The sequence below is a fragment of the Sorex araneus genome, chromosome 3, assembly GCF_027595985.1.
Source record: "Sorex araneus isolate mSorAra2 chromosome 3, mSorAra2.pri, whole genome shotgun sequence".
Classification (NCBI taxonomy): Eukaryota; Metazoa; Chordata; class Mammalia; order Eulipotyphla; family Soricidae; genus Sorex; species Sorex araneus.
Genome location: NC_073304.1, coordinates 115,324,181 through 115,340,830, shown reverse-complemented (window position 1 = coordinate 115,340,830; position 16,650 = coordinate 115,324,181). Strand labels below are relative to the sequence as shown.

At 41.0% G+C, this 16,650-nt stretch overlaps 1 protein-coding gene across 1 annotated transcript in view; it reads left to right on the top strand.

The window, feature by feature from the left end:
- LRMDA (leucine rich melanocyte differentiation associated) overlaps window positions 1–16,650 on the top strand; it is a 582,944-nt gene that overhangs the window by 64,786 nt on the left and 501,508 nt on the right. Inside the window, exon 3 of the mRNA XM_055133315.1 lies at window positions 10,082–10,219. Within this exon, the coding sequence (XP_054989290.1) occupies window positions 10,082–10,219 (138 nt within the window). The remainder of the gene's footprint in view (window positions 1–10,081; window positions 10,220–16,650) is intronic.

Below are 16,650 nucleotides of genomic sequence, written 5' to 3'. Positions count from 1 at the left end.
GCCAAGGAGCCCTTTATGGAGATTTCTGGTTCTGGGGCCAGAGTGGTGCAGACAGTTCTGTCGGAGGAGAAGGGGGTAAGGGTTTTAGGGAGAAGATCTGTGTGAAGCTCAGTCTAGTTACGTCCTTTCTTTGACCTTCCTAGGGGTTCTGCAGGAGGTCTATTCTAGTTCTTGGTTTTCCAGAAAGAACCTGGTCAGCTGGGATGATCCTCAGAACTATTGTTCTGGATTCTGAAGTGAGGCTGAGAATGGAATCAGAGCCCTTCTGTGGCACTAAGCTTCTAATGTCCTAGAGGCGCAGTTCCCCGAGCCAGTGCAGTGCCTGCTCCCTGAGGTGGGGCGTTTGTTGGTTTGGCGGTGTCTGCCTCCTTCACACCTGCAGTAATGCCTCACAGAGGTGAGGGATGGAAGCGGGGTTATTAGAATTGGCTCTCCTTCACTGGCCAGAGTGTCCTGTGGTTCTGCATTGTGATAGGTAGCATGAAGCATATTATTATTCATTTTTTTAATTGAGAAGGGTGTGAGTTTTCCATTTATCCACATGGAAAAACAAATAATGAACTATTACCCCATACCAGCCAGGCCAGCAGTTAACAAGATGTCAGGTCCTAGGTTCAGTGACTATCCTAATTGTATGTGAAGTTCTTTCCGTTATACTATGTTACTTCAGATTTGAAGTCTACTCACCTTATTTTATTGATGGAATATTTAAAACATGGTTCCATCACTTGCTCACACTCAGGCATATATGAGAAATAGAAAAGTGACTGGGGCACTTCCCCCTAGAGTATTAAGTGAAAACAGATAATAAGTTTAACAACTATGTATATGGAAGCTTTTAAAAATAATCTGAAAAATAACTTACTAGTCAGTCTTTCTATTTCAAGCTATAAGTTTATATTTTCTTCTATAAAATAAGCTTCATATGGCCCTTGTCAATTGGCTTAATAGAATCAAGAAAAAAGGCCTACACATGAGTATCAGCCTTTAATACAATGAAGCGTTGATGGATATTTCCCTGTCCTGTCCTTTGGCCTACCAAGAATTCTAGTCATTGCTTTAAAAATCATTATAATGTGTCTCAAGCTTGCTTTTGTAACTGTCTTAAGTGACATTTTATCAAATCAATTAAGCACAGTATGATTATGGAATTAGAATTTAGATGTTATGGTCCTCCTCTTGAACCCCAACACTCATACTATATGCTCATGTCATTGAGAGTATTGGAGACCTCCCATCTTGGGTTCATGCTTTAGTTTAATAATATTTCATCATAAATCTTAGGCAAATAATCCCCAGTATTCATTGTTTAAGAAATAAGTTGGGCTGGATGATGATTTTATTTTCAGAATTGGGCCTTTTGACTCTTTAAGCTGATTTTCTTTGTTTTTAACTTCCTTTCCTTTTTTGTGCCTCACCTGATCCTATTCGTAGCAGTAACACTGAGATGAGTCTTGGCAGTGGCCTGGAAGCACTCAATTTCCTTACACCCACAGAAGGAAATTTGTGGGTGTAAGGCTGACCAGTCACTACACTATTATAGGATACTTTTTTTGTCAGTAGATAGGAAAGGTACTTATTGGCTCTCTCATGGTGTAGCATGATTTCTTTCTTTTCTTAACTGTTGGCATGAAGATCTATTTAGTTTTCCCGTATACTTTATCTATAAGTCATGAAAAGCAGTGGTAATGTGTCTGGCCATTCTCTTAACGTAATCCTTCCCACTCTACCTTCTCAGCCAACAGAACCTACAGCCTACTTATAACAATACCACAGGCTCTCCAAAAATTGCTGGGTTCCATGTTACTGTTACTGTTCTATGAATTGCATGAGACCTGGATCCATCAGTTAGCTTTGCCACATAATAAACAACTCTTGAGATTAGTGGCTTTAAACAACATGTATTTGTTTACATGTCTGTGGGCCTGCTATCTAAGCAGGGCTCAGCTGGGCAATTCTGCTGGTCTTACCTTGAACATTCAAACTGCCATTGTTATTTGGAGGATCAGCTAAGGCAGAAAGGTCTAAGATGGCTTTGCTCATGTTGGTAGGTTGGTGGTGGTGGTTGGCTTAACAACATGTCTGGCCAATATGTAGTTGAGTGGTGATAGGTTCTGCTAGGGCTGAAGCGGTATCTATACTTAGGAGGGGTGTTCCAAGAATACATTGCCCAATGCATAGGGCATCGTTCCAAGAATACAATTTCCAGCGCTCATTGCATTACATGTTTTGCTGTGCCATGGATGGAAATAGCAAATCACATACCAAACATCAAACAAGTAATCGTGGGAACAATATAAGGATAGAAGGAGGTATTAATGGTACCTATAGCAATTTTCCACACAGACCTGGGGGTCTTGTCTCCCTAAACATTTGCCTCATAATTATAATAAAGTGAATGTTGAGTCAAGGAAGTGTTAATGTTCTAACAATGTGAGCACTGGCTTTTATACATTTGTTTGTACTTTAAACACATTAGTAAGATTACTACCAAATGCTATTCTACCTCATTTTTTTTTCCTGAGAGGGGAATTGGGCCATACCTGATGATGCTCAGCGCTAATTCCTGACTCTGCATCTAGGGGTCACTCCTGGTGTGGCTTGGAGGACTATGTGGTACCAGGGTTTGAACCTGGGTTGCTCATGTGCAGGGCACATGTTGTACACTTTGCTATACAATCTCTCTAGCCTCAGAGAGCTCAGATTCTTTAACAAAACCAGTTTTGTGTCTGTTTTTGCTTTTAATCATCTGTGGAATGGTTATGCACCACCACCACTACCAATTTGTAGACCTTGAAAATCTAGATGATTTTTTCATTTTTGGTTTTACTTTTTTTTTTTTTTTTTTTTTGTTAAAGATGCCTGTACCACACTCTGTTACGGTACTCTGGGAACTTGGAGTGTGGGCTTCTTTTATGGTTTGTCAAGAGGAAATTTCAGATAGTGGTTAAGGATAGGCTTTGAAGCCAGATTCTTCTAGGTTTGTACCCTGGGTATGGCACTTCTACCTGATCTTGGACAAGTTATTTAACATGTCTTTGATTTGGTTTCTTCTGAAAAATAGGTAAGTATAACAGTCCCAACCCCATGGTTTTTGTGTTATGGCAAGGTCTAAGTAAGGGTTAGTTTTAGTGTTACAATTGTCCTAGAGAATTCAGTGAGCTTACATGATCTTTCATGGGCCACATTACAAACATCAGCAGAGCCTAGGCATAGCTCATTTTCTTGCTTCTATTCCTTGCACTCCACACACATTGTGAAGGATTATGAATCTGCAACTAAGAAAGACTATGATGCCATTTTCCCAGCAGCACGTTGCTCACCTCATGTCTCTGTGCAACATTTAATTAAGGTATGTACATTGTGTTTTTAAGGCAGAACAATATTGTACACTTAATGGGCTACAGTATGGTAGTAATATAACTTTTATATATACTGGGAAACCAAAAAATATTGTATGACTCATTTTATTGCAGTCATGGTCTGGAACCCAACCCACAATTCCTCTGAGTGTACTTGCAAAGAAGCACACCTGAGTTCTTCTTTGACTTTATAATTAACTGCTACCCCCATATCATTTTGTTGGGTAGAGTGGATAACTTTTATTTTTAATGAAAAATTTCGGAACATATAAACTTCTCCACAACATGTAGATTGTCCATGGAGGGGCTCCACCCAAATCCCACTGTGAAAGTTCCCAGCCCCAGGTTTTAAAACTCAAGAGAGGAGTGATCATTGCGCAACCAGGGGAGCTAAGATATGGGAGGAGTCAGCTTCCTGTGTCTCTACTGGCACGGACTTCTCCCAGCTGTAGAAAGAACTCATGAAAGGGATTCCAGGCCCCAAATCAACATCTGGCAAGTTTCTTCTTAAATCACAGATGCTTCACTTCCCAGCTGCCTACCTCTGCTTGACCTCCCATATTTGTTCTGCAATCCCTTTGTTCCTGAGCAGTCAGCTCTGCCTCACTGTCCCCTCCTGGCTTGCTATCAGTCTCAGCTTTCCAGTTACTGTTTTACCATCCTCTGGTGAGTTGAGGCTTGCCCAGTGGTCACAGCAATGGGACTGACATTCTCTCCTCAATACCCATATGTTCATTCTCTGTTACCTATGTGCATGTCAAGCCTATTGCTGGGTCTTCTGCTGTGTGGGTAAGAACGTGGTTATGGTCTCACCAATAGTGTGTCTGAATTCTCAAACCCCAATAATGGATCAACTGAAAGAGTTGGAAAATATAGCTGCTTATCTTTTGCACAACTGACTCCAAATTTCCCTTTCCAGGAAAAGAGGAATAGCAGCAAGTTGACTTCATTTGAAGCCCACTTGGATTTTGGTAGCCCTCTTTGTTTGAGCACATGTGAGAAGAGTGGGGATAAACTGTAGATCCAACAGTAAGAAAGAACAGGGATACATTTTCCACCACTGGAATGTGGAAAGAAGACCAGTGAGAAGTGTTCCTATGGCAGAGACCATCCAATCTTAACTGCTCAGTGAGAGACTGGACTAGAGTTTGAGCAGCTACTCATTGTCATGTCAGGAAATCTCCACAGCTCTGCCTCTATGAATCCATCAATTGGGTAACATACATAATAGTAATAATACACTTCAGGGTGTTTCTGAGATATTTAAATGGAATAACACTGTAAGATGTTTAAATGTAATGATATGAGAAGCCACTTCTTCACCAATCAAACATTTCACAAGTCCTGCGTACATCTTATTGTTCAGTACTTTAGATGAGTAAACCAAATCAGAAGTAATTGGGACACAGAGCACAGATGGTAGATAATAGGTGATGTTCTCCCCTGGAAGCATGTAAGACTTAACCATTTTCCATGCTGTAATAGCCTGTCTTTGTGTTGGGAAATTGTCAATGTCCCCTAGAAATGACATTTCTTTAGGATCTAGGTTTGAAGCTAGACTTTGCCATTTATTGACCATATAACCTTTAACCCTCATCTAAGTAATTGTCATTGTGATGACAGTTTTGACATGTGTGTATCAAAATAGGATAATATCCCATGCATACTAGTTGGCATGCAACAATTCAGTGTCAGGATAAGCAAATGTTTCCAGTGACTTTCAAGGCTGTCTTTGACCTGGAGTTGAGTACAGAGGGAGGGATGTGCTCATTCTCCCCTGGAAAACAGCTCCAAATCTATGCCACTGGACAGGACCACCAGGAGATGGCCCTTCTACCTCGGCTCCAGACTTTTCATGTAAGATGTTGCTTTGATCGTGGTCCCTTGCAGAAAATCATGTCTGGCAAATCTAGCAATGACAGCTGGGCTACATGATGGCGACTTTAACACTGAAAACACCCTAAGCAACAAGTCCTCTGGAGAAGGCTTGATGAGGGAGAACAGGTGTGTGCTGGGGCTCGAGATGGAAAGGATTGAAACTGTGCCAGATAGATTCGACTTTCAAAGGCAGATAAGGAAAGTGCACTCTTAGGATAGTGCCTGGAATTGTCTCTACTGAGGTCATCCCAGTGAGCCCCAGATATCAAATTTCCTCTACCAGTTGCCTCTGGTTACTTTTATTAATTAAAAGGGATGTGACACGGTCTGTCTCGGAGCTCACAATTGGAAAAGAAAAAGCTGTGTTGTTTCGGCTGAACCAAGCTACCTAGAAACCAGTTAAAACTCCAGTAGTGACTGGGGCTGGAGCAATAGCACAGCGGGTAGGGTGTTTGCCTTGCACACCGCTGACCCAGGTTCGATTCCCAGTATCCCATATGGTCCCCTGAGCAGGAGTAATTCCGAGTGCAGAGCCAGGAGTAACCCCATGTGCATCGCCAGGTGTGACCCAAATATTGCCAGGAGTAATTCCTGAGTGCAGAGCCAGGAGTAACCCCATGTGCATCGCCAGGTGTGACCCAAAAAGCAAAAAACAAGCAAAGAAAACCTCCAGTAGTGGTGTCAGCATAATGATACCAGTGATTTCGAGTGCAGGGCCTAGTAGTTCCAGATGACTTTGGATTTGGTGAAGACTACATAGTTCAGTTCCATTATCCACTCAATGAGTAATTAAAGGGCGAAGGAAGATGGGAAAGTCTCTGCTATATACATAGACACAAAACCCCATCCCAAATGGCACAGAGTTTATATAAGGATTCCAAGGAATCCAGAATTTCTTGGATTTATTGATATAGGATAACTGAAGCTTTTGAAGCTCATTGATCCTTGGCTCTAGAAATTTCACATTCCCAATACACTGGAGTGATAGCACAGGGGTTGGGCTTTTGCCTTTCATGCGTCCAACCCGTGTTCGATTCCTCCACCCCTCTCAGAGAGCCCGGCAAGCTACCCGTGTATATTGGATATGCCAAAAACAGTAACAATAAGTCTCTCAATGAGAGACGTTACTGGTGCCTGCTCAAACAAATTGATGAGCAACGGGATGACAGTGACAGTGACAATACATTTGAATAAGTCCACGTTGTCCGGCTTCATTTTCAGAAAGAGATGCAGGTTTTATGGGGTTTAAAACTTAGAAAATTTGAAGAGACCTTCTGAGAGATATAGACTGTAAAATTTTATATAAAGATGAATATAAGGAATTAAACAAATAAAAAGGCTTTGTTGGTTTTTTTGTGGGCACATTTGAGTGTTCTCAGGCATTACTCTTTTCTCTGTGCTCAGAGATCACTCCTGACTGTCCTTAGGGATCCATATGTGGTACCAGGGATCAAAGCCAGATTGGCTGCATGCAAGGCAAGCCAACACCTTATCTACTGTGCTATCTCTCTGGTCCAAATCAAATATAGATATATAAATTTATATATAATATATAAATATAAATATATATATTGCTTTATTGGGGTCATACATAGCAATGCTCAGGGGTTACTTCTGGCTCTGTACACAGGCATTACTCCTGGCAATATTCATGGGAATATACAGAATGCCAGGGATCGAACCTGGGTCAGCTGTGTGCAAACACCCTCCCTGCTGTACTGTCACTCTGGCCTCAAATCAAATGTTTTAAGTTGAAAAATGAAAAATATCACATAATTTTCTATCAGACATGCCTATATTAAAACATTTTCCTATTTTTCTGTAAATTCCTTTTACCTTTGTTATAGGATGAAAGTTGTGTAATTTTTTTGTAGATAAATCATTCCAGCTAATTGAAAATTGATTTTTATTTTCAATAGTTTAGAAATATTTCCTTTAGAAATTCACAACAATGAGTTGCTAGTTTCACTATAAATTATAGGTAAAAATTTTAGAAGAGCAATTACACAGTTTTATTTCAAATAGAAGTAATTTTGAGCACAAGTTGTATATGTGTGTGTGTACGGACTCAATGAATGTAACTTAAACAATCTACTTTTTCAAATTTTAAAACAGCACTTGACTACATGACTCTTGCAATGGGGCCTTTCCTAGGACCATGAATAAATATAAGGGATATATGTAAGCAAGTGATATTTATACATAAGTTGTATTAGTTCTGCGTTTACATATGAGGATTTATTCAAATTTACCTGGGCCTACAGCTCTGGGTGGTGACATAGCAGGCTTCCCATCATCATAAGTGACAAAATGTTGAGAAAGGATTGGAAATCCAATTAATCTATGTTTCTCAATGTTTCCTTAACTTTATCTTCATACAGCAGATAAAAAAAATAAACAGTTTAGGGAGTTTGTCACTAAGAGAAAACAGGTTTTGGTGTGAATTTTTGATCCAGAGTGGAAGAGGATTACTTCTAGCTTCTCTAGACTTTTCTACTTAAGCAATCAAGTCACCTTAAATCTATGTATTATCTCCATTTTTGAGAATTTTCATCTAGCAATCCCATAGATGTAGCACTTGCCAGCAAGTGATCAGCTTATCTGGCTGTATCCCCTCAGCTAGGATCTGACCCTCAGACTTCAGGACAACCTGATGTGAAACCTGCTGTTTCCTGAAGCATCTGATAGATTCACAGGGTTGGGACAGAGAACTGGGAAGAATCCTAAAGTAATGCTGTTAACCCCTGGTACCTGACGAGGACCAAGGATTTTGAGCAAGGTATACTGGAGTCTAGGTGTCCCTAACCTGCTGCTGCTGGGGTCCAGGAATAGCTCTGGCAGAGCTTCGGCAAAACTTTCTCTTCTTTGCTCATTTTTAGGTATACAACTGTCCCTGTGAAATATACAGGATAGAACCTGCTAGAAACGCCACGCATTCCCTGGAATTGTTTACTGTTATTTTAATTGGTTAGCTCTGATTTTCTTCAACAGTATGATATTAAATTTTTATTAAATTGTCTGCATGTTTTTTTCTTCAGTTGTGAAATACACTTAGTCATCAGCTTAACGTCTGGACTTTTCATGTCATTTTCCCTTCTTTCTTCTCCACATGCTTCTCTACCAAGGATCCTTATCTCTGTGGTCCTGCGTTGTCATTCCTGGATGTTATTTGTTACAGATTTAAAGTATTGATAACTTTCAGTGACTGATGTCCTGTGTCTCTTTAGTACAGGAGGATAATATTGGCAAATTGAGACCCAGGATGGACACACATGCTCTCTCTGTCTGTCTCTCTCTGTCTCTCTATCTCTCTGTCTGTCTGTCTGTCTCTCTCTCCTTTTCCTTCCCAAAATACAGCATCTATTCTTGCATCTCATGGGGCCAGGGCATGTGCATGAAAAAATTCTTGAAGGAAATTAGTTCAGAGATTATAAATTCTAAGGAACACAGGTGAGCTTCAACTATTAGAAACTATAATCCCACCACCCATTAAAGGGAGAGAAGAATACCTTATTCTTTGTAACCCCAAACAGTCACATTGGGTCCATGGATAGAAATTTGAGGAAGTTGCAGTTCCAGAGGAAAGAAATGGTCTCCCTTCATTTGGTTGTCAGAGTAAGGAACCCAATGGGGACTCCTTGGTTATATGTATCCATGTTTGCACCCCAATTTAAATTATGAACTAGAGTCAAACAGTGGTTGGATTTGGAGCTCTTTTTCTTTTGCCTGACAACTTGCACTAAAATGCGAGGAGATATGGATAACATCCATGGTTGGTTGGAGAAATTTCTGTCAAAAGGAATGGTAGCTCCTACCTCCAGGTTTGTTTCTTCTACAGTGTCCATGTGAACACTTGTGTATGAATTCTTCACTTGTGGCTTCAGCCTTTTTGTGTGTGTGCATGCGCATTCCCTGACTAAAGCCCCAGTTGGACTACTGACATTGACTAACTCCACTCATCCTCACAGAGTCATGGACTCTGCTTATGGCCCATGTAATCATCAAATGGTCTGAGCTCAGCTCATCTAAGTGAAACCCAAGCCAGGAGGTGCTGTGTGAAGTGATGCTTCCCCAAACCTGTGATTTCCCTGAATCTGTGACTCTTGCTTCTTTTGGTTTGGAGATCTGCGTGTGAATCCCACTGAGGAGATTGATTCTTGGATAATCTCAACACCCATATAATTCCTAGGTTTTTCTCCTTTATTCTCTTGGAATATTAGGTTCATAGTGATTCTCAAAAGATACATTTCAACCTGCCTTGACTATACATAAGCTTAGCTTTCACTATTTGTCTATTCCTCCTTGTTTTGTTCTCTTTATTACCAATTCCTTTATTGACACCAATGAGACTTCACCAAAAGCTCTTAGATTATAAAAGGATGCCAATCCCTGTTTGCATCTATACCGTCACCATATGTTGTGAAAATTTACCCCTAAAGGAGAATATATATTTTAATAGGGTTTTTAGGTGAAATTTCTTTCTTTTGAAAATAACTTGCTAATATTTTACTGTATGTAAGTTTTAAAAATTCATATTTTTAAAAAGAAAATTGGACCACAGTGGAAGGAAAAGAGTGATAAACAATTAAGTTCATTTGTTCTCTTTTCAAGTGATCTGGAATTAGTCTTAGCTGCCTAGAGAAAAAGTGGGCTCTGTCCAATAGTCAAGGTGAAAAATTAGTCACGTCAGATACTCACAGATAAGCTGACTTCGCTGCTCAACGATGTCACCTCATGGAAGCAGACAGGACTCATCAGCAGCTGGACTGTGCCTAGTTATGTCTATGGTTTTTGTTAAGCCTTTTGTCTTCCTGGACCAAGATCCTTAACTCTTGTCACATCACTGACTTGGAGTGTCTGCTTGATCACCTGGCAGAAGTGACACCATCTCTGGAATACCTCAGCCTGCTGGGTAATGTGGCATGTCCTAATGAACTGGTCAGCTTGGAGAAGGATGAAGAAGACTATAAGAGATACAGGTGAGTGTTCTGGGACTTTAATCCAGGGGAAAAGGCATGTAGGGGTCTGATACTCTACTATGGGAAATATAGTAGATGTTTGATATACTGTGTACTTTGTAATGTTGTAATGTTGAACTTTCACTTTTGGAGGGAGGTAATACATAGAAGTTGTCTTGATTGAGATTATAGGAACAAAGAAACATGGAAAGCTGTCATGTAGTCTAGACGGGGAATTATTAAACATTTTTCAAATGGGCTGAATAATATTGTAGCCATGAAGTTCCTGTGTCTTGGTTACAGTCATTCAGCTCTGCTAGTATAGTGTATATCCATACATGGTTTGTAAATGAATGAACATATCTGCATTATAATGAAGCTTTATAAAAACAGACAGCAGGCAATATAGGACCTGTGGGCTATTTTGCTGATCTCTGATATAAATAATGTATTATTTTCCTGTAGTCTGCCTCAGAGTAACTTTTTAGAAAGAACATATTTCTCCCTGAAGTTTAATCTTATATTTGTGTAACAGTTTGGAAAAGGAATCCCAAATTTTCCATAATTTTGTTCTACAAAGCTTTAGTGTCCACCAAGTGTTTGCTTTCGTGGTCTCTAAGTAGAAATGCTTTTCTTTATTCTCCATATTTCTGAAGCTTCTGCTTTGAGACATTTGTTCCAAACACACCTCTCATAGAACTTCTATTTGATCTTACCTGTTTTGCTAAGCTTATTTTCCCCCTTCATTTTGAATTCTGTGTGCCCTTTCTCTTGATTATTGTTTAGTAAATAACCATGATACCTCATGTGTATAAAACAACCCACCTGAACCCATGTGGGAAGAAGGGAGGGAGGGGGACAGAGATATAATGAAATTAGGGTGCTTAAAAATAGATTTAGAAAGATGAGAAAAAAGAATAATAATGAGAAAAACATTCTATTGAACTCATAAAAATATGATGTGACCTTTTATTGAAGGAATATGGGTATGGGCATTAATTTTTTATTAAGGAAACAATGTAAAAATGACAATAAAATGTATACTTAAATAATAAACATGTATATTAAAACTACAGTTATTCTCTTTTAGGAAGGACTCTATACCTTTAAACTTTTTTTTTTAGGTTTCCTGATTAATATTGTAGCCGTGGTAGACTGTTTTAAAACTATTATAGAGTAAGTACTGGTGATCCAGACATGCCCAAATTTATTTGTCCTCCTTTTCAGGAATATAACTCACCCAGTGCCTGTGGAAGTCTGCCTTCTTTAGCTGAACAAACAGTGCCCCCAACTGCATGAAGGCTACTCTTGTCATCCATGGATTTTCTTTTTTTTTTTTTTTAATTTATTTTTTTATTGAATCACCATGTTGAAAGTTACAAAGCTTTAAGGCTTAAGTCTCAGTTACATAATGCTCAAACACCCATCCCTCCACCAGTGCTTGTATTCCATCACCAAGAACCACAGTAAACCTCCCACCTCACCCCACCCTGCCCCCCGGTCCCCCACCCCATCTGTGTAGTTGGTAAGTTACACTTTACTTTCTTTTTACCTTGATTGCATACAACAACAACAACAACAACAACGAAAACCTCACTATTGTTGTTTGGAGTTTCCCCCCCAGAGTCGGACCTGCTGGAAAGGAAACATTTGATAATTTGTTTTCCACTGCTGCGATTGAGGAGATATGAGGTCATGTGGCCACAGTAGCGGCTGTGAGGTTCTAGATTCCTGTATTTTAGTATTTTAGTGACTAAGTCCAGACGGCTTTCTGCCAGAGGTTGCATCTTTGCTAGATCTAGCATGGATTTTATTTTCAAAAGTGAGGGTGAGAGATGTGGCTTGGGTCATTTCCAGCACTGCTCAGGGCTTACTCCTGCCTTTATGCGCAGAGATCACTCCTGGCAGTGGTCAGGGGGCCATACGGAGGGCCAGAGATAGAATCAAGGCCAGCTGTTAGCAAGGCAAGCATCCTACCTGCTTATCTATCCTATCTCTCTAGCCCCCTCCTCTGCATCTTCCCACCACCTTCTACCCCCCAGGAGATGGTTGACTGCCATGTCAGTTTTTGAAATACTGCCCTAATCCTACTAAGAAGATAATTTAGGAGGTGGTATCAATCACTTTTACCCTTTTGGATTGTGCTCCCTAGAAGTGCTCAGAGGCCTTGGGTCCACTCCCATTGATTCTGGGGCCAGCTTAGGGCCACTAGCACCACGGCTGGCAGTACTCTGGGGGGCCATGAGGAGCTCAAACTTGGAGCATCAGGCATACAAGATAGGCAGTTCAACCCTTTGAGCTATCTCCCTGGCTCAGATAATATATATTTTCATTTTGGGGGGTCACCCCCAGTGGTGTGCAAGGCTTACTTCTGTCTCTGCACTCAAGGATCACTCCTTGCAAGGTTTGGGAGACCACATGGTGTGACAAACCCAGATCAGCCATGTTCAAAGCAAGTGCCCTACCCACTGTACTGTCTCGCCAGCCCCAGATAATGCACATTTTAATATGAATTCTCTTAGAAGAAATATGTTTACTGTCAAGCAGGCAAGTTCTTACACATTTCTAAATCAATCCCTTACATTTTTTTTTACTTAGAACTTAATTCTCTACTTCTCATCAACTTGAATGTATTTATCTGATTTCAAGTATGATGGTGTTACTTTAAACATGCTTAATTAAAAGATATGTCTTGGAAGAGCCAAGGAGATCCAAGAAAGTTTTTTCAGCAAACATTTTTATTAGACCACCACATATTGTTTGTAACATTATCATTTGATTTCTGACTCTTTTCTTTGCATTTCTTTGTTCTTTAGAATAACTCAGTAAATTTATAAATTTATTCACATGCAAATGCACTGTGTATATATGCTTGTTGTACATAAACAGTAACAATCATTTTAATCAGTTTATTCATAGAACTAAAATTCTACGTGTGAATGAAACTGTAGGTGAAGTTCTGCCTCTTTTTTTCTCCCTAGAAGGAAAGAATTAGAGTGAGGAAAATCTCTTAATTCCACCCTATTCAAATTGGTCTCTAGTAGTAGGCTAATAAGGTTGTAGAAGGAAAAGAAAAATTAGTACCACATTTTTTTTGTTACTGTAACTGGGCATTGTAGCATAAACACTAAGGCTCCTGGTGTAAGGGGTCAGATCAGATGATCTAAAATGAAGTTTTCCTAGGAGGATCTTTAAAATGGAAAGCATGGTTTTGACCAGTGACCCTTAATCAAGGCTATGCTTCTGAATCATCTAAGATATTTTCACTAATTTGATAGCAAATGTAATAAAAATAATCAGCAGATGATTCTGATACCAAATTAAGAGCTGGTGTACTGGGTAGTTTAAAATGCCTCTTAATTATAGCATTAAGATGTCTGCATCCCAAGAACTCCCAGTTCTTTCTTCACTTCACTTTGTATAACCCTTCTTGCATACTTTGGGTGCTACTTAACTTAAGTCAACAGGCAAAGAGTGGCTTCCAGTAGGTAGGGCTGTGCCTTCTAGCCCTTGAAGTACCTAATGTTCTGGCCTTCGAATAGGAACTTGGCACCTGTTCACCAAAGCTGGCTTACCCTTCCCTCTCAGCTCCTAATAGAAAAATTTAGGTCATTGGATTGCCTCTCATACCCACTTCCTATTCAGAATCAGGCCCACTTGGATGTCAACTAGGACAGTTAAGAAGCAAGGGGCCTTCCTTCAGACCCTGTCTACATGCTGGCTGTTGGGCCATGATTCTTCCTGGGGGGTTTGTCCCAAGAGGAATGATCTAGCCCTTGGGCTGGCAAGGTCAGACCCCAAGCCTGTCCTCCCCATTTTAGAACTTTTCTCCTACTGAAAATCATTGAGGAATATGACTAGAAGTCTGTTTGTTAGTTGCATAATGACAATGCTTTTGCAAAGAACAGGATTTCAGAGGCCACACACAGTCAAAATCACATGGAGTCAGAATTACCTCAGAAATCCATAAGTCACCACAAATGATTGCAAAATACTCACACTCAGAGGAACTAAGGCTGATAGAAGGAATGGAAGACATGCCCAATCCTGCTGCACATTCATTGTATAGTGCCTGACGGTTCTGTGAGCTCGTAGGCCTTGTTGCTAGAATACTCTCTGAAACAGTATTTCTTTCTTATTTATGGTTTCTGAGTTTCTAACTCACCTTTGGCTGGGATCCGTATGCTCATGGTATGGTTGTGGTCTGTGGTCTGTGAGCACCCTGCTTGGTTCATGCAGGAGTTTTGCTTCATTTACTCCTGAGAAATTTTAGGGCTTAACAATAAGACTTTTGAATCTAGAGTTCCTGTGGCATTTGGGTTTCTACAAAGCAATACAGTTGCCTTCTTTAAAAAAATTTTTTGTCAAATATTTTTTGGTCCTTCACAAAGTATGGGGTCTGTGTTCTGCAAAGCTGTTACCCAGAGTCTAATAGTATGGCCTCTATGTAAATTTATGTGACATTTTCACTAGAAAATTGCTTAAAAAATGAATGATATTTCTACAGTTTACTGTTTTTCACTTTAAGTACATTTTCTGACAATATGTCTTCTATTAATCATTGAAGCACTAGTAGGAGTCTTAAAGGAGTGTATTCAGGAGCAAGAACCCATGGTTCATTTAGTGCTGTCTGAAAAAATTTCTTATTGATTGGCATCCTCTGTGGTTATGTGATGTAATATTTATAATATGTCACCCAGCCATACATCAAAACAAGTATGTCTGTTGTTTCATTTCCAGGGGAGATGTTGATTTCAGAGAGGTCAGCCCAGCATTAGGTCACTCTGTGGCCAACCACTGGACTCGAAATGGGAAGTGACTAGATTTATGTCGTTATGGAAATGGCTTCCCAGATGCACCGTTGTTTTACTGATTCCTTCCTCCCTCCCCTCTTTTCCTTCCTCCCTGGCTCCTCTCCTGGTGCACCCAGTTGGTTTTCCTTGGCACACGGCCCTGCAGGAGAGAGGGGCTTGTGCACTCTCTGAGCAGGAACACAGTCTCACGCTGCTGAGTGGTGCCCTCACCCTGCTGGGGTAAGGCTGTACCATGCCTGGAGTTCTTCGCTGCCATTCATCATAGTTCCTGGCTGAGAAATGGCCACGTGCCATGTTGTTAAAGGAGCTTGAACCTCCCCGTGCTTTGCTGCGTGTCCCTGTGGTGATGTCAGGGGGGCTAACTGTTGAATGGTGGTGAGGCTGAGAATGGGCAGCCTTTGGGATGGAGGCAGGAAGGGAGAGTGGCGAGGCTGAGCTAGCTGGGGCTCCTGAGGGACACGGGCCCCTCACTGGATCCAGTATGGAAACTTGGGTGCACAAAAAGCTTCAGGCTTCCTCTGTAATTATTTTTTTCTTCCTGGAAGGTGGAGGGAAAGGTAAGAACACATATGCTTCACTGTGTCAAGTGAGGGCCTTGGACTCAGGGTCTCTAAGTGCTTCTGCCATCACAACCCCTCTTGGACCCTCTCCTGCCACTCCAGTCTGGAGTTGGCCTATCCCTCCTCTCTCCTCCTTGGTAGGCCCTCTCTGTATTCTTCACAACTCTAAATTATTTAAAATGTGACGCCTTTCCTTTGTTCCTTCTCAGGGAGCAGCCTGGGGCGGAGACGACCTGCCTAGTGTCTGTAGCACTCAGCCAGAGGCCAGGAGGGAGGGACCCTCCACTGCTTCAGTTGGCCCTCCTGGGCCCCCTCCATTTCCCAGCCCAATAGGAGCTGTAAAACTTGTGGCTTACATAACCCAGCTAGCATTCTCCAGCTAATCTACAATCTGAGCTTTGAAGATCACAGGAAAGCAAAGGTCATGACCCAGAGATCAAAGTGACAGAAGCCCACAGAGTAATTGCTGGTTACCCTCTGTTGAGGGCCTTGGTCTTCCTGTGGGTGTATTGTTTGCAAGGAGACTTCAAACATGCTGCCAGTGAACTGTGAGGAAAATCAGCTGGCCTCTGCCAGTTGTCAGGCATTCATTAATGCTGTAGGTGAGCTCACCTCAGCTCATTAGAGTGAGATCATTGTCATCTCTCTGAGCATCTGGACTTATTCCGCTCCCAGTGTTTGTTCATTACTCTTTGGTCTTTATTGACTTTTTCTCACAGTCCTCTTTTACCTGGAGGGGTGAGGGGGTGGCCAAAGAAGGAAGCTGGGGAAATAGGAGAGGAGGGTGCGTTCATTATAAATTAACTTGGAAGTACACAGAACTCAAGCAAGCTTAAGAAGAGGTTTAGAGATGATTTAGCCGCACGTTCCACAGATGGGGAAACCAAGGCCCAGCAAAGTGGCAGAGAATGTACCAGGTCACACTGCAAGGCCTCTCAGTGTCGGGGCTCTTGGATCTTGTACCCCTGGTCTCTGAATTTCTCATTGTGAAGAACTCCCCTCTTTAATTTCTCCTTCCATGCCTTAAAACTTTGGTCTCTGAAATAGGTTACATTTAAGCCCATACTAGCTTTTGAAA